Consider the following 25775-nt stretch of genomic DNA (forward strand, 5'->3'; position numbering starts at 1 on the left):
GAGGGCGGGCGGAGTGGTGCCGTCGGCGGCTTCGGAGTAGCTGTCGCACCTGGGGTCGGGGAGAGGGGACCAGGGAGGAGCAGCCCCAGGGAGAAACCGCAGGAGGGCCGAGCTCGTGGCGCGACAACCGCAGCTGCCTCGGAACATGGCGGACATTTTGCTTTTGTATGAGCCTGCGAGAGGGAGACTGAGGGCGCTGCTGAGATGGAAAGGAGGGAGGGGAGGGAGGAGCGGGGAAGGAGGGCCAGAAACCCGGAGGGAGGCTGCGAGGCGGTCCCGCCCCTTCGAGGCGCACCGCGCGAGGGTGCGGCCGCGGCCGGGGGGCCGGGCGGAGCCTGCGACTCCGCCCCGAGGTCCTGCGGGCTGGGCGCGCGGGCTTTCCCGGAGCGTGGGCTCCTCCTCCGGCCCCTCCTTCCTCCCCCGGTCTTCCTCCCCCTCCTTGGGCTCTTCGCCGCTTCTCCTCCTTCTCCCCCCCTTCCTCCCGCTCCCCTCCCCTTCCTGCTGAGAGCGTGGCAGAGCCAGCCGCCGGCCTTCAAAGACCAGACAACCGCCTTTGCACTCGTTGGCCTCTCACCACCCCCGCCCAATCGGAAATCTGTCCGCGATGCCAGCCTCCCCACCCCCAGACCCGGAGAAAGTCATTGCGTTTCTCCTCCGGAACTGGCCAGGTTCAGCCCCGCTCTCAGTTACCTTAGCTACTGTTACTGTTTCATTGGAAATTCCAGCGAAGCAACGACACGGAGGGGGACGTGCTGAGTGCGAACCCACAGGGGAGAGCTTTTTAGGGACCCGCTCTACCTATTTACATCATAAATTAGGTTTGTGCCAGCCACGTAGGAATTAATCCAGGGACAAGAAAGAAAGGAAGGGGAGGACTCAAATGTGAGCATTTGTAATAGTCAAGTTCGATGATTTGATTCTGACCTACAGGAGAAAAGTAGGGAGGACGGCCTCTGGGGAGTAATTTATGTTCCTATGGTGAGGAGATAAAGAACTGCTGCTTTGCCTGCAGTGGCCAGATAAAATGGAATTTAAACTGTTAAACCAACCTGCATAGGAGTCCTGCTTGCATATTGAAAATTTAAAAATACTACCACAATCCTTGACGTTTTTTGTTAGGCTTTTTCTTTTTTCCTCAGAATAATCGTTAATAGTGGTAGGGAGACGCAGTCTGGATGTGTTGTGATCCGTTTCTGTAGAATGAGGTGTTTTAATGAATGGAACCTACCAAGCTGAATAGTTGGCCAAAGAGTGTTCCTTCAAGCATAGGGAAACCAAAGAGAAACTAATTTTGTAACTCGTAGCTTCGGTTAACAGTTTAATTAGTAGGTTCCCCTTAAAACTGTTCTTTTTTTCGATACTTTGTTTTCAGTTTGTGATTCTATCCATTTAGAAAAGTGGAACAAGTAGACATCTTTCAAAATGCCTTAAGCTTTTTTTAAATGTCTGTTTTCCCAAAAGGATGTGATCATTTTTTTCCACATAGAAAAGGAGATGTTTATACATCCTAGGTCTGAATATCTACACCCTTTGACTACTAATATAGATAAGAACCGACCATTTGTAGTGTGACCATTTGAAGACATGCTCCTTAATTGGAAGTAGTAAAAAAGATAAACCACAAAGCAGTGTGCCTTCTTTTCCTTAAAGGAACAACTTATTGGCCGGGTGCGGTGGCTCACGCCTGTAATCCTAGCACTTTGGGAGGTCGAGATGGGCGGATTGCCTGAGCTCAGGAGTTTGAGACCTGCCTGGGCAAAATGGTAAAACCCCGTCTTTACTAAAACACCAAAAAAAAAAAAAAAAATCTGCCGGGTGTGGTGGTGGGCGCCTGTAATCCCAGCTACGCTGGAGACTGAGGCATGAGAATTGCTTGAACCCGGGAGGTGGAGGTTGCAGTGAGCCGAGACCATGCCACTGCACTCCAGCCCGGGCAACAAAGTGAAACTCTGTCGTCAAAAAAAAAAAAAAAAAAAAAAAGGGACAACTTATTTATCATTTTTCCATATGCCAAGAAGGATTGTTTAAAGATAGTTTTCTATCTATAAAACTTAACAAAACAGTAGTTACAGAAACTTGGGAAAGGAAATAAACCTCATTCTTAATAACCATCATTACATCTTTTAACCTAGCATTGTGATTACAGTGCACATATTACTTTGTATTCTGCTTTTTCCATGATTTTTATCCCATGAATTATTCCAGGTCGCCACATAGCCTTCATACTTAAAATTTTTAATGGCTGTGTAATTCATTCATGCTATTTTAAAGGCTCCAGATAATCCTATAGAACAGACAGGAAAAGTTGGATTTTGTTTTTAGTGGAAATTTCATCAGATAGTTCTTTTTATCTTGCCATTTTTTTCCTAAAGCAAAAAGCACGTTTCCAAGTTGAGTTTGATTTTTTTTTTTCGTTATGTAGGTCAGATATATGGGAAGATACTTTTTGTAATATGTTTAATTGTTAATCGTTGGTTATCTTCTTCTTAGTCTATCTTTCCAAAGTTTTTCATTTTAGGTGATAACTACATGTTCTAGGAAAGGTTAATGATCTTAACGATGTTCTTGTCATTTTGCTCTCTATACCTGAATTAATAATATGCCATATTTTGGTAGCATTTTCTTTTTCTGAGTCTCTTTTCAATCACTCTCTTGCCAGCCTGCCTCCAACCCTCCTCTCAGCATGTGGTAACTATTTGTTCTTTGCTTTTAGGATCTAACCAGCTTGGAAGGTCTGAAATTTTAGAACATCTGGTGATTTTTTTTTTCTTAAAATTTAGTCTAGTCTCACTTGCTAATAGCTGGGAGGCATAAATGTCTGTTTTCTGTCACACTGATTATCAAATAGGTCTTTCTTTGATTGTCAGCGGGCACCTTAGTTCCTACTTAAAAACTTCACTCTCATAAGGTCTTTTCAGCAAAGTGATGTTGGCTAGGATTTTATTGGTGGCTTATTCTTTTGCAGAATATGAGTGTATTTTTTTAAATTTCTCTAAGGTTTGAGGACCATTGTTTCTCTTTTTTCACAGTAACTGCTTATTTCTTAGGTCTTGGTTGTATCCAAGTCTAAACACTGTAAAATGAACTTTGTTTTCTACTCGAAGGTTTGTTTCTATTGGTGTTATAACAGACATGAGTTGTGCGTTTGGTTGGAAGATTTTTTTTCTTAATAGGCGTGCAACTCTTCCCAGTATATCCACTTACAAGCTCCGACAATAAATCTTGTGAAAAGTTACTGTGACTGAAAATTTTCACTAATGTATAATGTTGAATACGTGAATATAGTATTTCACCAAAGACTTCGGACCTTTTTACCGCGTACTCCTTACTATATAGCTGTGTGCTCTTTTAAAATTAGTCATACCTGTTACTTGCAGTCCAGGTTTGCATGGATGGAATTAAGTTTGACTTAAGTACCATATAAAAAGTATGTGAAATGTAAGCATCATGTGCTACGTCTGTTATGTTGCTTTCTAGACAAGTTTTATGCATAGTGTTACAAGTGTTAACCCCACCTTTATACCGTGGTATCTTCAGTGTACACAGCTAGCATGAAACCCTGTTTAACATTTAAAAATGTCTAATGTATCCTTGTAAAACTAATATGTGGTTTTTAAAAGTGTTATGTTTTGGGATGTTTTGGTATAATTGTTCTTTTTAGTCTTGGCTGAGGTTCTGCTGTCTTGTATGTTTTGTTTTGCTATGAATAATAATTTCCTTTTATTCAGTGAATAGAAGAGGTAGGCTTGTCACTACTATTACTTTGAAAGAAAGTAAGCTATTAGAGTAGGGTATATACTAACAAAGGTATTCAAAATAGTTTTATGTTGGAAGCTACTTTCTTAAAATTATTTCTTTTTCGTTGAAGGAAATTATTTTTTTTAAACATAAAATGGAGTTACTTTTCTAGAAATAGTTGAAACATATGTATAAAATACTGGCCAGAAGATTTTTATAAATAGGAAATGATAATGTTTCAAAGAAATATTCTAAGTCTGTAATTTGAAAACATACATTTGAAAAAGTAAAATTTTCCGAGTGTTGCCTTTTCACATCCTGTAGCTAGCTTTGCTTACTGGTGTCTGCATGCCTTTGACAACATGTATCAGAAAATAGCAAAATTTTGGCTTACAGATTTAGGAAGTAATCTAAGCTTTTAAAATGATATATGTCACAGGCATTTTTAAGAATTTTAACTAAGACATAACTTTTTCATATGCCCATGAATATATTTTATAGACCTTATCTGCAAAAGCAGTGACTTTTACGGGAGCCTTTAATTGTGGTTAAGAAGCTATGGAAGAGCTTGTCAGTGAAATAGTAGCAACATGGCCTGTGAGAGCAATCTTAGACAATGAAAGATGCTTTTAAAACTCAAAATGCCACACAGGCAGTGCACTGACTTTTACAATGAATTGCCTCTCCCATGATCTTGCTTTCTTATCTACCTTCCTTTACTGGCCATTTATGGCATGCAGCAATAATTATTTTGAAATAAGAAAAGGGGAGAGTCAATAGTAGAAGATGAGACCTCTGGGCAATACAATCTTCAGACTAGGGACCAGCTGGAAGATGACTAGGGAATATGCCTGACAAAATTGTGGAGGCCTGTCTGTTCTGTATCCCCAACCTCTCTTGTATCCATTCATTCTTATTTGCTCCTCGTTTCAACCTTCATCATTTCTCACTTGCAAGCAGTCACTCAATTGTTCTCCCTACTTCCAGTCTTGCTTTCCACTGATTCCTTCCCCTCATTGCCCTCAGATTGATCATTCTTTAAATAAAGTCATTTCCCTATGAAAAAAAATCCATCAGTGGCACTCCATTACATTTCCCAATAATAGTAAATTTCTTGGCCTGGCCTCCATGGCCCTTCATGATTTGGCCCTATCTTACCATGCCTCTGCCCTCTCTTCTCTTCTCATGGACCTCAGGCTTCACTCACAATGAAAAATTAGGTCCTCTCCAAACACACTATGCCAGCTGCTTCTGTGCTATTGTAAATGTTATTCCCTCTGCCTGGGACACATTGGTTGGCCTGACATACCTCAGTTCTTTATTCTATGTTCTTGAAAGTCATTTTGTCCATCTGCCTTTTCCGTACTCCAAGCAGTGTAACCATTTCCTCTGTGATCCTTTAACGTGTTGTCCACACCTTAACTATACAGCATTTAGCATGTTATATGGAGACTATTAGTGTTCATGTTGACTTCCCTAATGTGAGCTCTTGAAGGGCAAATATTTGAACTTCTAGGTATTTGTATCCCTAGTACCTAAGGGGGCATGTAGATTTTAATATGTACTCAACAAATGGAAAAAAGGTTTCAAGCAATATGTAAGTGTCAAAGCTACTCATTTCTCTCATGTCAAAGCTTACCTCATTCTTGGAACTCTTCCCCATAGAGTAATCACTATTAACAATTTGATATATTTAATGTTTATTACAGCTAGCATTTTCATATAGGTTCAAGTTTATAGTATGGTAGAATCTTATTGTATTTTTTACAAGATAATTGTATATATTTCCCTTTTTTCTTTTTTTATCGAAGTATAATTTATATACAGAAAATACATGAATCCTGATGACTTGATGCATTTTCATATTTATACATTCATGTAACCACCATCCCAGGCCAAGGTATATAACATTTCCATCAACCAGGAAAATGCCTCTTGCATCTTTCTGCAATCCATCTCTCCCCTGCATGTAATTACTGTTCTGACTTTTATCACCATTGTAGTGATATGATCAAAATGGTGTTTCCAAAAGACAAGTCTAACAGTAGATCAACACTACAGCAATCTAGGCATTCATTTGCCATATACTTCTCGAGCATCTCCTCTGCACCAGGCTCTGTTATAGGGGCCTAAGGTGAAATCAGAAAGATCTGGCCTAAGGAGGGACCAGAATAGTAAAAGACATGGTCCTAGTCATTAAAGGTCTTGAGGATAGTCACTGGAAAAAGCTGACTGGAGAAGGTTGTTTAGGATATGGGAAATGTCAAGAGCAGTGGACTCTTAACCAGAGAATTGGAGATGAGGGAGGAGGATGCACAGGACTCGGAGAATCTGATGTGTCTCAAGACTATAACTAGTTAAGACTAGACCACAGAAAGGCTTTGAAACCTACAAGCTAGAGTTTGTACATTTCTTCTGGGATGCAGAGCTCTTAGGTAGAACTGAGGAGAAATAGGACAAAACTTGTTGTCTGTATGCTTGTTTGCTTATAATTACCTTTTAAGTGAGCTAAAGGGAGGGGAGAATAAAAGGCTAGGGAGACCCAGAAGCTGTAGTTGTATTAGTGCTTGTTGCTTGAGAGCTTTTGGCCTTATGGTTGGGATTGGGGTGGGAGTAGAGAGATGGTGAAGTGCAGGGCACAGGTAAGGAAAGGGCAGATCATTTTTTCTTTTCAGTTTGCCTTTGCTTTGGGAAGATAATTATAATTTAGAACACAGGATTCTCAGTTTCACAGAGTGAAAAAATATGGCAGTGGTTCCACATCTCAGGAAGAAATGTGTTTTCTAGGGAAGGATAGGATTGAAGGACCCTCCTTATGGGAGTGAGAAGGGCAGTGAAGAATGGAAACTACATGTTTCATTTCAGTCCTTAAATGAAAAACTCTGTAAACATGGCCTCCTCCCAGTTGCCTTTTACCAAGAGTGTAAATGAGAGACCCAGGCAGTCCCTTTGTAACTGTGTATTGGGAACTTGGAACACATTATCTCCTGGATACAATGTTGGAAGTGGTGATTACCTTCCCAGACCTTCCTCCCAGGAAAGCCTTTTTAACTCTTAATGTTATTTAGCCATAGACCTATTGTGTTTATCATTGTTTCTAATGGGAAATGGGTTTAAGTTTCCAACTTGATTTGTGGAAAACATATTCCTTCTCTCTTCTTCCTCACAACTCGGTGTGGACTGTGGTTCCATGAGGGATGGGAACACTGTAAAGGTTCCAGCAGAGAGGGTGAGGGGCTGAGGTGGCAGTGGAGGTAGGCGTGGCTCTTCACATATGCCAGTTACTCCTATTCATAGATTGGCTACATTTACAGGGTTCAGCACAGCATCCACTTAGCCACGTATGGTTATTGAGCACTTGAAAGGTAGCTAGTCTGTCAGTGGGTGCTGCAACAGACAGTGTAAAATATAATATTTTGGATATATTGAGTTAAGTACATTATTAATCTAACTTGTTTCTTTTTACTGTTTTAATGTGGCGAGTTGAAAATTTGAAATTCCATATGTGGCTTGCACTATATTTCTATTAGACAGCAGTGTTCGTCTATATTCTTTCTTAAGATATTTTATGATGTTCATATCCTAGGAATTGTTTCTGAAGGAGGATCCTTTCTCTGGAAGTTCCGTTTAAAATGAACACCCCCCCCCCGACCCCGAGATAAAAGACTTATTTGTGCATGAAAGGTTATCATATAGTTCAGAGTTGATGGCTTGATAACCCTTGCTCATGGAGCAAAATATGAAAGCATCCCATTCTTATTTGTATTGAAAGCCAGTTTGGTTGCTTAGTCTTTTGGATGCAGTTGGTGATCCAACTGGTTGGGTTAGAAGTCTTTTCCTGGGCTAAGTATAATGGAATATGTATGTGAATGAATGTAACTGCAGTAATTCAGAATTCCATGTATAATATGTGCTCACCAGTAGTACTGAATGTTTCATGCTTTCAGTGTTATTAGAAATATGTAACATGTCCCTTGTTAGATTTACATAGCTACTTTGCCCAATAATTCTCAGGAGCAGCATTCTTTAGGAAGTTTAGAGGATAAAGTTTAGAGGATAAAGAATAAATACTCTAGTTTGGCATAGTGTAAAACTTAACAGAGGGGAATTTGTATCACTGCGGTTTTTGAAAACTTTATTGATGTTCCCCAGCGAAGCCCTTGTCTTATATCATGGCAAGTCATCATTAGCGTTAAAATGAGGGAGAGGCCACATGACTGGAGGGCTCCTAGGATTCTTACTTCTGACAGTCGTTAACTTTTTCAAAACTTAATCCTCCTAGTGGAGGTCACAGGAGTGATTGTTATTTTTTGGTAACTATAATGGCTCCCATTTAAGGAAGAAGCGCCAATGTCTAATTCTGAGGCTGGGTGGATGTATAGATATGCTGATGAATAGCATCTATAAGAGGTAGGACCACTTTATATCCCTAATTTTGGATCCTCCTAAATCCCATCTTATGGTTGAAGGTGTTATCTAGCTTGTATAGCGTATCCCTGTATTTCAGATATGATTTGACTTATTTTGCTTCCTTGTAATAATGAACAATCACAAAATAGCTTTCAAATAATAGCAGCTGACATTTATTGAGTAATGCTTAGGTACAGGGCAATGTGCCAATGAATGTAAAATGTTTATTTAGTTTCTCTTCCTAGTCAGCCTGTGTACTGGTATTACTAGGTACTATTATTATCCTCATTTTATAGATGAGGGAACCAGGGCCCAGAGAGGTTAAGTAACACAGCCAGTAGTAACCCAGGTCTGTCTCTATTCCAGTCTATTCAGTGATTAACCTCTTCACTTTTCCTATGAATTGTGACACAACATTCCTTTTGATAACTTCTCACTGGTATTTTCTCATTATGATGCATGTCCTAGAGCCATCATTTTTTAAACATAATTATCATGCTGTTATTTATAGCTGCTTTTAATGTAATAGTGCTTGGTATTGTAGCAAGCACTCAGTGAATGAAAATTATTACTGCTAGTGTTATTATTTTTAATATTTCTCTGACTTGCTGGGTGAGTATTGTGGTACATTTGTTTGTAAAACATTTTTGCCTTTGATGTCCCACAGTTATGCCCCTACTGATGACAGATACAGAGTTGTTGAGACTCTCAGTTGATGGAGTATGAGATAGTTGAGGACTGGAGGATGTGAACTGGTGGCCTAGCCTGAGTAGGCCCTATAGGAATAGTGGTAGTTTTGTAAAAGCAGCAGGGTAGTCCTTGGCTATCTATTCATAATAGCCACTAGAAACTGATATGCCTTCTTCACTTTACCAATCTCCTGATAAATGCTTTTCTTATGAGGAAAAGAAAGATATTCAGTGTACTCCACATTAGCCATTTGTTTTTTCTAATCCATAGCCTCTGGAGGAGGTAGATATGGTTTTTAAAAAGGTTTGGATTACCATCATGCCTTTGCAGAGTTTTGTGTATCAGCCTGAGCCTTATCTGCTGGTGTGGTCCTCATTTCAACCACTTCTCCCATTTTCCTCAAGCCACACCCCGTCATAGTCAGATTGTTGGTTTTCTTCCCTCCTGTCTAGTTAGATGGCCTGGGGTAGAAGAGGGATTTTAGAGGAGAAATAGAGATGTCAGTCAGTGGGGTCTTAACCAGAGAAACATTGCATGAAGACTTTTGGGTGGTGTGCCAGATGTTTATAGAAAAAGTAGAATTCTGTATCTTAAACCATTTCCCCCTGGTTATACTATTCATTAATGTCAGTTGCTCTTTCATTATCTATATCCTGCCCTGTAGCTCAAATAGTTCAGTGAAGTTAGTATCAGGAGCCAAACACAGGATTTAAATGCAATTGAACAAAAAGTCTTGAAACATTTTTGTTTGTGCAACTGAAAAACAGTACTGTTAAGAAAAGTAAATATGATTTATTAAGGTCCTAAGATTTATTGTCAAGCTACTTGGGCAAAATTACTAATATTCATCCTCTTTGTCCTTGACTATATTTGAAACTAACTACTTCTCCCTTCCACAACTTATTACTTCCTATATTCTGTTTCTCCACTTCTCTCTCTGATAATTATTTCTCTATCTTCCAAAGTCTTTCCCTTGGGGACTGTATCCTGCTTCATTCGTGGTTCCAAATATTTCGACACACACTGATGCTTCACCATCTTCAGCTTTCACTCAGGCATCTCAACTGACTGCGTTACATCTCCACACATCTCCCCTGACTGTCTGTCCTGCTATCAGCTCACAGTCAGACCTCTGTCATTATTCATCTGTTTTGTTTGTTTGTTTTGCCTTCCATCTACTCTGGCCTATCTGCCATCCCTTTGAAATTTCTTTTACGTGTGTTCCTTCGACTCAATTTCTGTTGCCATCACTTTAATCTAGGTTCTCATGTTTTTATGCTTTGACCGCTGTACCAACCTTCTAACTGGACTCCCAAGTGCCTCCAAAATTCCTGTCTTGACTTACATCAACTGCTAACTTTCGAAAAAAGTTGGTTTTATCATATCACCCTCCCCACCAGCCTTCAGTCTCCCCATGCCTATGGGGTCAAGTCTAAATTCCCCAGCATGCCATTCTGAGCTCTCTAGTATCTGTTCCACGTGTCGTTAAAAACTTATTTCCCATCATTTCCCACAGAAGCCCTGCACTGTCTCTTCTACTCTCTGAGTGTATCTCCCCATTCCTGATGCCAGCCCTTAGAGCATCAGTTAATCAAAGGAAGAAGAGATACAGAGCCAGGAGAGCTGAAGGCCTAGGGGAGAAGAGGAAGTAAACTGAAAGCATTCCATTAAGGGTGTGACTTGAGGGTGAGGACATGACAGAACATGCTTTAAAATGCTATTATAATGATGAGAAGTTGCAGAAGGAAGGAGGGTGGGAGCTGGAGTATGACCTTTAGGGTTTGATTAGCCTGAACTCTAGACCAAGATGGTTTAATTTAAATTGGCCTGAAGTTGCCCGGAGGCACTGCTGTTTAATCAGAAGGGCCAGTCCCTCTGCCAAAGATAGCCCACAAAACTAGACAGGAGACAACAGGATTCCAGGGAGAATATCTAGCCTTTAATATAGCCATGATATTGGAAAGTGGAGACCCCCTCCTGTTTTATTTCTTGAAGGAGGATGTTGACGGTAAGCAGAGCAAAGCTCTCCACTTTTCTTAATAGCTTATATAGGTTTGTAAACTCCATTTCATAGTGATGCCTTTGAGTTGTGTGTTAGAGGTAGATTTAGGCAATAGCTAGGTACTTTTATAAAATCAGATTTTAAAAAGTGGACATAGTACATCCTGTCTAGTAGATCATACCATCTACTGTCATGTAGTATGGCAAACTGTGTCCTTTTCACTTCAATAGCTCTGTCAAGAGTGCTGGACTGGAAGGCAAGAGATCCATGTTCTTAGCCTGAGTCTGTTACTAATTACACACATGACCCCAGGCAAGTCACTTAACCTTTTATGGTGTCAGTTTCCTCATCTATTAAATGAAGGGATTAGACTAGATTATTTCCAGGGCTCCTTCCGAAAAAGTACAGGAGAGAGTTGTATAACTGAAAGGCAGGAAGTGGAATAATTGAGGCTTGGAATTCAGGGTGACTTAAAAATTACTTTAGGCCGGACATGGTGGCTCACACCTGTAATCGCAGCACTTTGGAAGGCTGAGGTGGGAGGACCACTTGAGCCCAGGAGTTTGAGACAGCCTAGGAAACGTGGCAAGACCCTGTCTCTACAAAAAATAATTAAAAAAAAGAAAATTAGCCTGGTATAGTGGCACATGCCTGCAGTCCCAGCTACTCAGGAGGCTGAGGTGGGAAGATCACTTGAGCCTAGGATTACAAGACTGCAGTTAGCTATGTTCACACCAGTGCACTCCAGCCTGTGCCACAAAGTGAGATCCTGTCTCAAAAAAACAAACAAACAACAATAACAACAAACTTTAAATTTTAGAAAAGAGGTCCTGGAGGTGTTTAATGTGCTATATCACACACTTAGTGGTTAAATTGGTAAATGCCACTCAATCTTATTGATGTCAATTCTGTTTGCTGTAAACAATTTAATAATGTTCATGACAGAGTCCTATCAATACTTTGGAAGAGTGAGAGTGAGGGTTTGGTGAACAGACAGACTAACTAACTTTGTATTTTGTTGGGATTTTTAGCAATGAATGCATATTACTTTTACCATGTAAAAAGTAGCTCATAATAATTTTTTGAAATTATTTATTTTCATCAGCTTTTAAGTTCTAGGGTACATGTGCAAGATGTGCAGGTTTGTTAACATGTGCCATGGTGGTTTGCTGCATAGATCATCCCATTACCTAGGTGTTAAGCCCAGCATCCATTAGCTATTCTTCCTGATGCTTTCCCTTCCCCAGCCCCCCTTCACAGGCCCCACCCAGTGTTTGTGGTTCCTCCCATGTGTCCATGTGTTCTCATGGAAGAATTTTTCCTAAAAGAATTAGTCCTGGGGAAAGAGGTGCTGTGTAATCTTCAGAAAGTAATAAATGGCCATTCTGCTATCTCATATGTTCAACACTTTCTGCAGTGCTGAGGTGGCTTAGTCTCACTCCTGTCCATGTATGTTTTTTCCAAGGCCAAACATTTTTATTATTTTGTGTATCTGTCCATAAAATGAGCCAAAATGTAACCAACTGAACGTGTGATATGCGCAATAGTAGTTTTTTTTTTCCCTGATAATAGGTATTAGTTGATAGCTGCAGTCGAAGTGGTCTGAGACTGGGAAAGGAAACTTTTCACATTTACATATGACCAAGATTAGTAACTTCTAAGATATTTCTGCTTCAGTGGCAGTGCAATTGACTTTTGGAGGGAGGAGAAAAGCTTCTAAAATTATTGGTTTCTACATGTTACTGTCCACTGGTGAAGGTCAGATTCTTTTGATATTATCATGTTTTCCAGTAAACTTTGAGAAGTGTGCTGCTTCACGATTTTATCGTAATTCCCTGGGGTAAGAATTGAAAACTTCATAAACGTATTTTGTAAATTTTCTAGATCCTTATGATTGTTTATATGCTTAAAAAACTTCATACTAAGTATTACTTTAAAGATGTCAGTAACACAAAATGATGAACTATGTGTCAGTGGAACCAAACTGTGAATCATTTCTTTGCCCAGTTTCATTAAAATATGTGATCACGTGAGTCTTTAACTGTCTGCTGAAGATCAGTGCAGCAGGCCACAGACTGTTAAACATATTTCTGCAATATACTGGGGGAGGTAAATTTCTTAATATCTTTGTTAAAAAGTAGAAGACACAAGTAAGCTAGATTTCATATATGTAGTCTTGGTTGGTAGTATCTCCTGAAGTGTGTGGAGGAAAATTGGTAGATCAAAACACAGAATGATAGCATTCAGAGTTCTCAGGGAGAGAACTGATTTAATCAAATAAAATGAACTTTGCACATTTTGGCAAGTTCAGGACACTAAGAAAAGCCCTTGGGGAAGTAACTTTTATAAAACTGAATCCAAGAGAACGGGTTATTCTTTTTTTTTTCTTTTTTTCTTTCTTTTTTTTTTTAAAGATAAGGTCTTGCTCTGACACCCAGGCTGGGGTGTAGTGGTGTTATCATAGTTCACTGTAGCCTCAAACTCCTGGGTTCAAGCGATTACCACTTGGGACTACAAACACATGCCACTATGGTTGGCTAATTTGTATGTTAATTTTTTGTAGAGAGAGGGGTCTCGCTATGTTGCCCAGGCTGACCTTGAACTCGTGGGCTCAAGTGATCCTCTCTCCTCAGCCTCCCAAAGTGTGTTGGGATTACAGGCGTGAGCCACTGCACCCAGCCTTGGATATTCTTTAAAAAGTAATTTTAAAGCTACACTATACATTTAAAACACACAACAGTAAAATACCTCCTTTGAGCGTTGAAGTATATTAGTACCTTGAGTCAAGTGAGTAAAGCACAAAAAAGTGAAATCCAGCCAAATTGCTAGAGTATCAGGGAAAAAGTTGTGTCAGGGTCAGAAAATATAAGCAAGAAGGAAGCTTTTAGGGGAGGTACAAGAAGGAAGTTCTATTCTTGTAATGATATAGTATATTCTTAGTGTGTACTTCATAATTGTAACAACCTCCTTTATAGGTGTGCTAGCTGTAAAAATCATTTTACAAAGATATTTTAAACAGTTTAAAGTGATTCAGCTGTCACAGTGTTCTGTTACCTAAGAGAGCAAGTAAACCTTGTCTTTGTTATCAAAATTGGAGTCCATTGTAATTGTGAGAAGAAAATTCTCGAAGTTGAGAAGTTTTAACTTGCCCAAATATTCAGGGCAAAGACCAAGAGAAAAGTCATTTGTCTCCTCGGGAGACAGAGATGATTGGAAAAGCAGGGCTTCTTATTTTTCATGTCATTCCATCTCACTGGTGAGTTTACCAATGCAGGAACAGTTTGTGATGACAAAGATGACAGAATGCTAAATTGAAGAAGAAAGTAAGTTGGTTGAAAAATACTGTTGGAATTGATTTATGCAAATTTTCTGGGTTGTTTCGGAGCAAGTTTTCCCCAAACTTATGGAGAGCAGATGGAAAAAGGAAAATAGTTTATCTTTCAACAAGAGAAATGATGGCCCTGCTAAATTTAGACTCTTTGGCTTTAACTTGTGACATCTGGGAAAATACTCAAATCTGTTAATCATTTAGTTTGTATAACCACCTAGAAGAGCCCAATGTCCAGGATAGACCTCTAACACGGGCTTACGAATGGCAGATATTACCAGGCTGATTTAATTTCCTTTAATAAAAGACAAAAAGTCTTGTCAAGGAGAGGAAAGCAACATGCATTGGCTTTCTGGATGTCAACAAGGTTTTCATTCATTCATTGTGAAGGGCTTGCTAACAAGCTAGGAAGATTTGGACTGGACTGCACTGCTCAGGGGAATGTCCAGATAGGCTGTGGGATGTATGTGCCTAAAACAAGTCAGTGCAGTGGCTCAGCACCAAGTCAGGGGGACACAACAAGTGGAGCCTCCCAGCAAGAAGTTCTGTCACTGCTGTGTGAAGGAGCCTGGCTTGTGAAAATTCATAATGTACAAGGATTCTTTTTACTGTTTGGAAAGATTCACTGCCAGTCCCTTTAAATAGCTACCATCCTAGAGAATATTAATCATTCAACTATTTTTTTGATTTATAAATAGTCAATTCATATACCATTCATAAGGGTTACTTTTCTTGTGGAAATTTAGGTACAGCTGCCCTAAATATCTTTATCAGTTACCTTGGCTGGGGAAATTAACAGCATGTTTATTGAACTTGTACATTATACTGTGTTATAACATTATACCATTTTCCAAATGTTAGTAAGGTCGCTAACATTTTGGAAAAGAATTACAAGTGACCTTTAGAGATAGAACAGAAGTTTTCAGAAAGGCCTCTGACACCACTCCCACATCCCCTTCGAGGACAGTTGATCTGCTTTTATCTCTTTTACTTGTTCTTAGTTCCTGGCAAGATTTCAATGGAGGAAAAGGCTTCTCTATTTTAAAAAAATAAAAATCAATGAAAATCAATGAATCAGAGAAGTGGCCTGGCTAAAATGGGATGAAGTTCAGGAAGGACAAGTATTAGGATACTGAGGGATACTGAAGTTTAGGAAAGCCGCTAAATAACACTCCTTCATTTCCCTCCTCCACTTGAAATCTATTGAGAAATAAGACCCAGAAGCCAACCAGAGTTCCAGATTACAGCTTTATTCCTGATCAAAGCTGGAGGAAAGGATATAGCCTACATGTGTATTCATGAAAAACTTCCAAGTAGTTCACATATTGACAGATCTACCCTATGGGTCTGTTGTAGGGGTGGAACCTACCCCTTAAGCACCACATGTCAGAGAACATACCAGAATATTCAAAAGAGCTTCAGCAACAGGCCTGCAGAGAGCATGCTAGTTTCCTGTTTGCAAACCAACCAGTCAGATGAGAAGGTGGAAATGTGGGTGCAGAGGGTAATAAAAAAGAAAATATTGCTTTTAGGCTTTGCCGTTCTGAGGAGAAAAGTGCAAATTCTCTCCTTCCTGTGGTGATGTAAGTGGAGAATAAATAGCTAGTGGCTAGTCAGATCAAGCTGGGACAAGAACCCAGGTCACTTTCTGTCAGTGACAGAAAGGCCCATGTTTTTCTGTTGGTATGAAAAGACATTTTTAGTTGACTATGGAAACTTAAACCCAACCTGAATTAACATATTTACTGAGACAGGAGGTGTTCTCTTTCTGTAAGTCAGATTTACATAAAGGATTGTTACAGGGTGTAGAATTATAAGATACATAAGTCTGATTTATATTAAAGGAAGGTATAGAATTATAGGATATAAAAACTGTAAGGGACCTTAGAGTTGGTTTTTCAGCCCTTTCATTCCTTGGGTGAGGAAACAGCCCCAGGACTTACTCTGACTTACTCTGACTTACTCTGGACCACTTGCCAAGCGAGTTTGAGACAGCTAGGAATAGACCAGGCCCTTCTAATTCTTGATTCACTGTTCCCCACACCTAATTGTTCTGTACTTAGATGTCAGGGAAAGTAGGCTTAAAGTGAAATTTTAAAATTTTATTAAACGTATAAACTAATCTAACAAGACATATCTGTGAAGTGAATATAGGCTTACCATGAAGATAGTGCAGGTTCAATTCCCAGACCACCACATTGAAGTGAGTCACAAGAACTTTTTGCTTTCCCAGTTCATAGAAAAGTTGTTTACACGATACTGTAGTCTATTAAGTGTGCAATAGCATTATGTCTAAAAAGCAATGTATGCATCTTAATTGAAAATACTTTATTGCTAAAAAAAATTGTTAATGGTCACCTGAGCCTTCAGCCAGTCATAATCTTTTTGCTGGTGGGGACTCTTGCCTCGATGCTGATGGCTGCCGAGTGATCAGGGTAGTTGTTGCTGAAGGATGGGGTGGCTGTGGCAATTTCTTAAAATAAGACAACTACGAATTTTGCCGCATTGGTGGACGCTTCCTTTCAGGAAAGTTTTCTCTGAAGCATGCAGTGCTTTTTGATAACATTTTATCCACAGTAGAACTTCTTTCTATTTTCTTTTATTGGAGTCTGTCCTCTCAAACTCTGCCACTGATGTATAAACTCAGTTTATATAATATTGTAAATCCTTTGTTGTCATTTCAACAATGTTCACAACATCTTCACCATGAGTAGATTCCATCTCAGGAAACCACTTTCTTACTTATTCATAGAAAACAACTCAATCATTAAAGTTTTATTATGAGATTGAAGCAATTCAGTCACATCCTTAGGCTTCACTTCTAAATCTAGTTCTCATGCTCTTTCTACCACTTATGCAGTTACTTCCTCAACTGGACTTTTGAACTCCTTAAAGTCATCCATGAAGGTTGGAATCACCTTCTTCCAAACTCCTGCTAATGTTGATCTTTTGACCTCCTCCCACGAATCACGAATGTTCTTAATGTCATCTAGAATGTTGAATCCTTCCCAGAAGGTTTTCAACTTTGCCCAGATGCATCACAGGGATCACTATCTGTGGCAGCTGTAGCCCTACAAAATATACTTCTTAATAGCCTTACAAAATGTATTTTTTAAATAATAAGACTTGAAAGTCAAAATGACTCCTTCACCCATGGGCTGCAGAATGGATGTTGTGTTAGCAGGCATGACAACAACGTTGATCTCCTTGTACATCTACATCAGGGCTCTTGGGTGGCCAGGTGCATTGTCGATGATCAATAGTATTTTGAAAGGAATCTTTTTTTCTGAGCATTAGGTCTCAAGAGTGGGCTTAAAATATTCAGTAAACCATGCTGTAAACAGATATGCTGTCATCCAGGTTTTGTTGTTCCATTGCTAAAGCACAGGCAAAGTAGATGTAGCATAATTCTTAAGGGCCCTTGGATTTTCAGGATGGCAAATGAATGTTGGCTTCAGCTTAAAGTTGCCAGCTGCATTAGCCCCTAACAAAAAGTCAGCCTGTCCTTTGAGGCTTTGAAGTCAGGCATTGACTTCTCCTTTCAAGTTATGGAAGTCCTAGATTGTGTCTTCTTCCTATAGAAGTCCGTTTAATCTACATTGAAAATCTGTTCTTCAGTGTAGCCACTCTCATCAGTGATCTTAGCTAGATCTTCTGGATAACTTGCTACAGCTTCTATATCAACACCTGCTGCTTCACCTTGCACTTTTGTGACATGGAAGTGGCTGCTTCTTCTAGCTTCAAAGTTTTCTTCTGCAGCTTTCTTACCTCTCTCAGCCTTCATAGAGTTGAAGATTCACTCTGTCAACTCTAGGAAGAGTTAGAGCCTTGCTCTGGATTAGGCTTTGGTTTAAGGGAATGTTGTAGCTGGTTTGATCTTCTCTGCAGACCACTAAAACTTTCTCCGTATCATCAATGTGGCTATTCTTCTTCTTACTCCTGTGTTTCCTGAAGTGGCATTTTAAATTTTCTTCAAGAGCTTCCTTTGTATTAACAACATGGCTGTTTGGTGCAAGATGCCTACCTATCTCAGCTTTCGACATGCCTTCCTCACTAAGTTTAATCATTTCTAGCTTTCGATTTAAAGTGAGAGAAGTGCAACTGTTCCTTTCACTCGAACACTTAAGAGTCCATTGTAGGGTTACTAATTGGCCTGATTTCAATATTGTTGTGTCTCAAGGAATAGGGAGGCCTGAGGAGAGGGAAACAGATAGGGAACAGCTGGTCAGTGGAGCAGTTAGGACACATACAACATTTATCGATTAAGTTCACTGCCATCTTATATGGGTATGGTTCATGGTGCCCCAAAATAATTACAATAGTAACATCAAAGCTCACTGATCATAGATCACCATAAAAGATATAATAATAGTGAAAAAGTTAGAAATATTGCAAAAATTACCAAAATGTAACAGAGAAACACAAAGTGAGCACATGCTGTTGGAAAAATGGCACTGATAATACAGGGCTGCCACAAACATTCAATTTGTAAAAAATGCAATATCTGTGAGGTACCATAAAGCAAAACACAGTAAAATGAGGTATGCCGATATCCATAATGTGTGGAAGAGTGGTTTAAATTGGTAGGCTCTGAAGTTAGGCTATCTGGATTCAAATCTTGGCTGTGCCATTTCCTAGTTGTTTGGCCTGGACAAGTTGCTTCGCTTTCCCAAGCCTCAGTATCCTCATGTATAAAGTGGAGATAATAACAGCACCTACCCAGAGGGTGGCTGTGAGGTTCATGTAAGAAGGATGTATATTACATGCTATGCTTAGTATAAGTGAGTTCCTGGCATATAAGCACTGATAAATATTAGCTATCCTTAGTCATCATCATGATTATTTTACCTCGGAGAGACTTTTAAAATTTGACCTGTGAAGATAATAAACCCTTAGCTTAAGATTTTACCCATCCCAAGTTACTCCTTTGTCCTAAACCTCCATTCTTTAGGCCTCTTGTAATCATCTTTTACTGTCTGTCCTTTGGCCCCATGCTCTGTCACCAAGTCCTGTCCTATTTGTTTCACATGTTTCTCATTTAACTCTTTCATCTGTATTTCCATACGAATTCAGGTCTTGATTCCCTAGGTGTGACTTACTATTCATGCCTCTTAGCTGCTGCTCCTCCTCCTTCTCCTCCTCCTGCCCCCCTCATCTTCCCCCTCCTTTTTTTTTTTTTTTTTTGAGACAGGCCCTGGTTCTGTCACCCAGGCTGGAGTGCAGTGGCATGATCATGGCACACTGCAGCCTCCACCTCCTGGGATCAAGTGATCCTTCCGCCTCAGCTTTCTGAGTAGCTGGGACCACAGGTGCGCACCGCCATACCCAGCTATATTTTTGTGTGTGTATTTTTGGAAGAGACAGGGCCTTGTCATGTTGCCCAGGCTGGTCTCGAACTCCTGAGCTTAAGCAATCTGCCAGCCTCTGCCTCCCAAAGTGTTGGGATTACAGGTGTGAGCCATCGCGCCTGGCTTCAAACCTCCTAGCTTCTTCTGACTACAGCTTCACCTTCCTCCAGGCTGTCCTGTATGTAACTATCAGACTGATTTTCCTGTTTACCCCGCCTTGGATTCTGTAGTGTGTCTACTGTCTGCTGCTTTTAAGGCCAGGCTCTCATACCTCAACTTCAGGTCTTTTAGGAACATCAGTGTCCAATAGAAATACAATGCCAGTCATACACATAATTTAAAAAATTCTACTAGCCACAGTAAAGAGTAAAAACAGGTAAAATTAATTTTACTAAAATATTTTATGTAACCAAAAATATCTAGGACATTATCATTTCAACATGTAATCAGTACAAAAATAATGAGATTTTGGCATTTCTTGTTCTGCATCTTCAAAATGCCAAATGCATTCTATACTTACATCACATCTTGATCCAAACTAACCATACATCAAGTGTTAAATAACCACATGTAGCTAAAAGCTACTGTATCAGATAGTGCAGCTGTAGAATGTGACTTGCCACCACATAAACAAGACATAACTGTGTTTCACTTCTTCCTTGTCTGTTAAAATAGGGATGTTAATGCCATGCCTATTTTATAGGGTTGTCCTAAGCCAATGTGAAGTGTGAAAGTGCTTGGTAAACAGTAAAGTTCTGTAAGAATGTATGGAAGTTATTATCAGGAGTGAAGGTTTTTACTAACATAAGAATACAATATCTTTGGAGTAAAGTAATTTAATGTATACTCACTATCTCTTTATAATTATCTTTTTGGAAGAAATTTATCACATTAATAAGATTCTCTAAATACTTCAATAAATCTGTGGGCCTTTTTTCCTTCAGCATGTTGAGCAATGGACGTAGGGACATTTGGTTCTTCTCTTGATATAGGGAGCTGGACCCCTACCAAAGAGTTAATTGCTCTTGGTAGTAAATGTAGCCTACGTACTTTGTAGTACTGAGGTAGGAGTGGCATTAAAAATTTCCCATATCATCCAATTCATTGCAAAGAATAGGAATTAACCTAAAAACAATGTCAGAGATTTAGATACAGAAACTTTTAATATCTGGGCCGGGCACAGTGGCTCACTCCTGTAATCACAGCACTATAGGAGGCCAAGGCAAGTGGATCACCTGAGCTCAGGAGTTCAAGACTACCCTGGGCAACATGGTGAAACCCTGAATATACTAAAATACAAAAAGTTAGCCAGGCATGGTGGCACACGCCTGTAGTACCAGCTACTCAGGAGGCTGAGATACAAGAATCGCTTGAGCCTGGGAGGTGGAGGTTGCAGTGAGCCGAGATCGTGCCACTGCACCCCAGCTTGGGCTACAGAGTGAGACTCCATCTCAAAAAAAAAAAAGGAAAGAAAAAGACAGAGAGAGAGAGTGAGAGAGAAGGAGAGAAGGGAGGGAGGGGAAGGAAGAAAACTATTAATATTTGTAAAATGCTTTCATTCCATATTCTAAAGGAAAATTTGAAGACAGATTGATGAATAACACCACTAACAATCAGGACACATTATTTTAAATCATGATGAGTCATAAAGTGGTACCCAAATCTTATCCTAGCCCTTTACCAAACCAAACAGTCCACTAGTTTTTTAAAATTATACCTTGAACTACCACATGGCCCTTCAGGAGTTCAAATTTGATATATAACCGTTGTTTCCAGTGTGGAAATAAGATAGCTAAACGAAGTAACTCCAAAAACAAGAATCAATTTTATATAATGGCTTCAGGGTAAAGGACCCCTGCCCACCATTACAAGTTTGCGAAAGCCAGAAACTTCAACATAATGCATGACCCTTTCTCTCTCACCTGTCCCTCTAATTAGCTACTAAATCCTTAGGACTGCTCCTCTGAAATACTTCTTTAATCTGCAACATCCTCTCCATCCCCACTGCCCTAACTCAGGCTTTCATCACTTTTCTCATAAGCTCTTTCAGCAGTCTCCAAACCAGTTTCCCTGCCTCAAGCTTCAGCCTCCCTTCCACCCCACAATTTATTCTCCAACTACCAGCAGAGATCTTAGTGAAATACAGATCTGATCATACCACTCCCCGGATTTAAAACCTTGAGTTCTTCCCAGGGCCAGCAGATAAAATCCAGTCTGCTGAGCATGGTGTACAAAGCACTTTATAGTCAGAACCCAAATTATCTTAATCAGCCTTGCCTCCTGCCATGTGCCCAGAGCAATGATAATCAGATTACTGGTGGTTCTCAAGTAAGTCCTATCCTTTTATCTGTTCTCTTCTCTTGCACAGTCCCCTCCACCCCTCACATCAGTGAGTCTCATGATCTTCACTTCATCCCATCAGGCTTTCTCAAATGTCCCATTTTCAGTGAGAAGCCTTCCCTCACTCTCTGGTCACTTGTTCTTTCAGTCTCCATAAATGCATCTCTTATTCCTTTGTAGCAGGAACCCCTCAAGAGTTCATTCCTCTCTATATCCCCAGCACGTAGCATTCTGCCAAGTATAGCATAGTTTGTCAGTAAAAAAATTGTTGAATAAATACAAGAAAGAATTGATCCTCTCCTGCACCCAAATGTACACCTTTCTCTTCTACCCCAAAGAAGAAATCTAACTTCCTAATTCTGTATGATTTATAATCAACTACTCATAGTTCCAGGTATTTGAAAGGACACTTTAAACCATAATGCTTCCTTTTCACTAAAGTTTAGTTTATCTAGTCCAATAAGATTTTCCTTGGGCCATAAAGAGTTATTCTCATTCCCTATATTTCCAGTGCTAAAAGTCATATATATACAATTTGACCAAAAGAGCACCTGGAAAGTTTTAACCTTTAAATGCTTCGACTTATAGGATATGTTAGGAATATTAAAATAAAAGACAACAAGCTAAGTACATCTTTAATTTCACAAGAATCGCCAGCTATTGGACCTGGAGTGAATCTTAACCAAGATCACCTTCACCTTGTAGGGTTATGCAGATTGTGTTCTGTTTAACCCTAGGGGGCGCCACTCTCACAGATTACGATGTGAATGACTGCGAGGTGGTATTCTCAGCCTTACACAGTGTCCCTGCTTATCAGATCATCCTCCTTTTCAACTTAGGTCCTAATAAGCCAACTGGTTTGCTCAAGGTCACACAGGTATTTCATAACAGGGTTCATAGCCAATAACCTGACCCCTTTCTTACTTCTCAGTCATTCTACTAATCCAAATTGCTCTGGAAGACCATGAAACCAGAAAAGAGTGTTTGATGTAGTTGCATGGATAATGGACTATATGCCTTCAGCTAAATGTGAAATTCAAATGGTTTGGTTTATCTCGGTACCATTTGCTCTTGTTTTCCACCTCCCACTGTACTGGCCTGGTTGGCATAACTTCAGCATTTAGCATATCACACTGCTGCTCTCAGGCTCTCCGAGGCTCAAGTGGCTGTTCCACTCTGTTGCCAAGCTGTGCCGTCTTCTCTCTTTCTTGCTGGCCCATTCCTCTGTGACTTCCTGTTAGCTGCCACCTTCTTCTTTTAGCTTCTCTTCTCAGCATTTTTTTGCTGCTTTGTTTCTATACCCATCTCAGACCAGTCAGCACGAGCCTTTCCTTCCTTCTATTCTACAGAGCAATCAATCACAGCATGTTGGCTGTTGACCTTGGATCTTTGGTTGTTTGCTGCTGTTCATAGCTGCTGGGCGTGGCTAGGGGACGCTGCTTCTTTGCCAAAACTTTTTGTTTCTTTTTCTTTCTCCTCTTATTCTAGATCTTGGGCTTTCTGAATGCTTGAAGATGCCAGAAGGGTTATATCCAAATAAGTGTGGCTCTATTCCTATTATTCCCTCTTTACTCTTGCTTAAAAGTGAAAATATTGCTTGGGTGGAAGAATCTTGGTTAGAAGAATTAATGTAGCTCAGACAGTCAGTATGACTAATTGTTTGTCTCTACCAAGGACAATGCATTTAAAAAATAACTACTCCTTCCTCTGCCCCTTACTCCATGCTTACCATCAATGTCAAGCTAGGGTAACGTGTGTTGGCAGAAAACTGCCTGAACAGAAAACTGGACCTCTTGAGCCACAGTCCTTCAGCCATAATGGACGAAGTATTTTTGACTTCAGTTCTTTGCAGTTGATCATTAGAGCTAGCAGGTCTTTCCGAAACTGCTTGCTTTAGTTCTACCTGATCAGTGAAGATATAGAATAGAATTAGGTTAAGGAGTGGTAAATTTCTTAGAGTTTTGATACTTGCTGTTTATGTTTGTACTTTATATATTGTTCATTGTGTAATTGAGAAATTCTTTGTAAATGTTTGGTTTGCAGGCTGGTTGGAAGGAAAATCATGCAACATTCATGAGCGAACTAAAAAATCTTCAGGCTTCTGGACTGACTACTCTTGGTCAGGCTCTAAGATCCTCATTTGATTTGTTAAATCTCAATAGATTAATATCTGGAATAGACAATTATGGACAGGTAAAAAAAAATTTTGAGTGAGTACAGCTAATTTATTTTGGTGGCTTGGGGTAAGAATTTAAAATTGGGCATGGTTTTCTGCTACTTTTCATAACCTCCAAAAATGAGATTCATATTACCTTTTAAATATATACTTTAAAAAAATCCCTCTTCTTTTGGTTCTTGTATATGGCTTGATAATAGAATAGCTAAAATTGTCTACTATGAGATAATCAGATGTTTGAGAATGATGTGAATAAACGGCTGAGAAATATCGGAACAAGATAATTGGAAAGAAACTTTCAGTGTCCTTAACTCCTCTGCCCCTCCCAATTTGATGAAAAAGCTCTAGGATAAGAAGGCAGAGTAGCATTTGCTGTTGCTCCCATTGTCCTTTCCTCCTCTAAAGTCTGTGCTCACAGTAACCAGAGTCACTCTCCAGGTTGCAGCACGTAAGTCACTAGTGTCCTATCTGTGCCAGGATTTTGACTCAAGTGAATGATTCATGAGGGTGGATGATAATGCCAGTATAATCTTGTAATATTATTTTATGATTACTTGGAAAGCAGAGTGAGAGAGGTATTTAAATGTTAATGGTTTGGGGAGTTACTGAATTATAAGAATTTCTCAGTTTATACTGAATATTACCTCTTCAGGGGTTGTTATTTTGATTCCCACCTATTTCGTTCCCTGATCATTTCTTCCTTATTTATCCAGACAAATTTTATAATATTCTTGAGAGATCATTGGCAAGGCAAATGTAAAAGTTTAAATACACTTCTATTACTTTACATGGCTCTAATGCTTTTTAAATGTATTTTAGGGGAGAAATCCATTTTTTTTAGAACCATCTATTTTAATTACCATCACAGATGGAAACAAGTTAACAAGTACTGCTGGTGTTCAAGAAGAGGTGAGATTTTTTTTTTTAATTTTGTTTAAATGGCAGGGAACATGTAGCTATTTCTGTGGGAGGCATTTCCAGTTAAGAATAAGTTTGGTCAAATCACCCATCTTGGTAATCCTTGAAAGATTGCTTAATTTTATTGAGTTACATGAAAGAAAAAGTCAACCCTTTAATTCTTTCTTCATTTTTATATGGGTTGTTATGATGAACCTTTTCACATTTTTGCCTTATCAGCTCCATCTTCCTTTGAATTCCCCTCTGCCTGGAAGTGAACTAACCAAAGAACCTTTTCGTTGGGATCAAAGGTTATTTGCCCTGGTATTGCGTTTGCCTGGAGTGGCTTCTACCGAACCAGAGCAACTAGGGAGCGTACCAACTGATGAATCTGCCATCACACAGATGTGTGAAGTCACAGGAGGTATTGGCAATATTTAACGTTTCTGAAGGAAAAATTCAGAGCATAGAGTATATTTTTCATTAAATGCCATATCCAATCTTTACTTGTTTTCCTTCAAAGCCTTTTAACTCTGTTGCTTAAAGTCATCATTGGTATGATACTTGCTGCCAATGTAGTTATGATTATTTCAAGCTATATTTTAGGATTTTAAAATGCTTATTATGAAATTATATTTTATTTGATCAAACTTGTGCTGTTTATTTTTCCTTCTGGGATAGGTCGCTCCTACTGTGTGAGAACACAAAGAATGTTGAATCAATGTTTAGAATCTCTAGTTCAAAAAGTTCAGAGTGGTGTAGTTATTAATTTTGAAAAAACAGGACCAGATCCACTTCCTATTGGAGAAGGTATAGTAGATAAACTTTTTTAACCCTAAAGTGTTA

At 39.4% G+C, this 25775-nt stretch overlaps 1 protein-coding gene across 2 annotated transcripts in view; it reads left to right on the top strand.

Annotated features, from left to right (window-relative positions):
- Positions 1-25775, top strand: part of DDX26B (DEAD/H (Asp-Glu-Ala-Asp/His) box polypeptide 26B) — a 62468-nt gene that overhangs the window by 835 nt on the left and 35858 nt on the right. For both annotated transcript variants that reach the window (XM_011978407.1, XM_011978398.1), the window contains exons 3-6: positions 23900-24049; positions 24852-24941; positions 25170-25353; positions 25611-25739. In XM_011978407.1, coding sequence (XP_011833797.1) covers positions 23900-24049; positions 24852-24941; positions 25170-25353; positions 25611-25739 — 553 coding nt within the window. The remainder of the gene's footprint in view (positions 1-23899; positions 24050-24851; positions 24942-25169; positions 25354-25610; positions 25740-25775) is intronic.

The sequence above is a fragment of the Mandrillus leucophaeus genome, unplaced genomic scaffold (assembly GCF_000951045.1).
Source record: "Mandrillus leucophaeus isolate KB7577 unplaced genomic scaffold, Mleu.le_1.0 Scaffold1032, whole genome shotgun sequence".
Taxonomy (NCBI): domain Eukaryota; kingdom Metazoa; phylum Chordata; class Mammalia; order Primates; family Cercopithecidae; genus Mandrillus; species Mandrillus leucophaeus.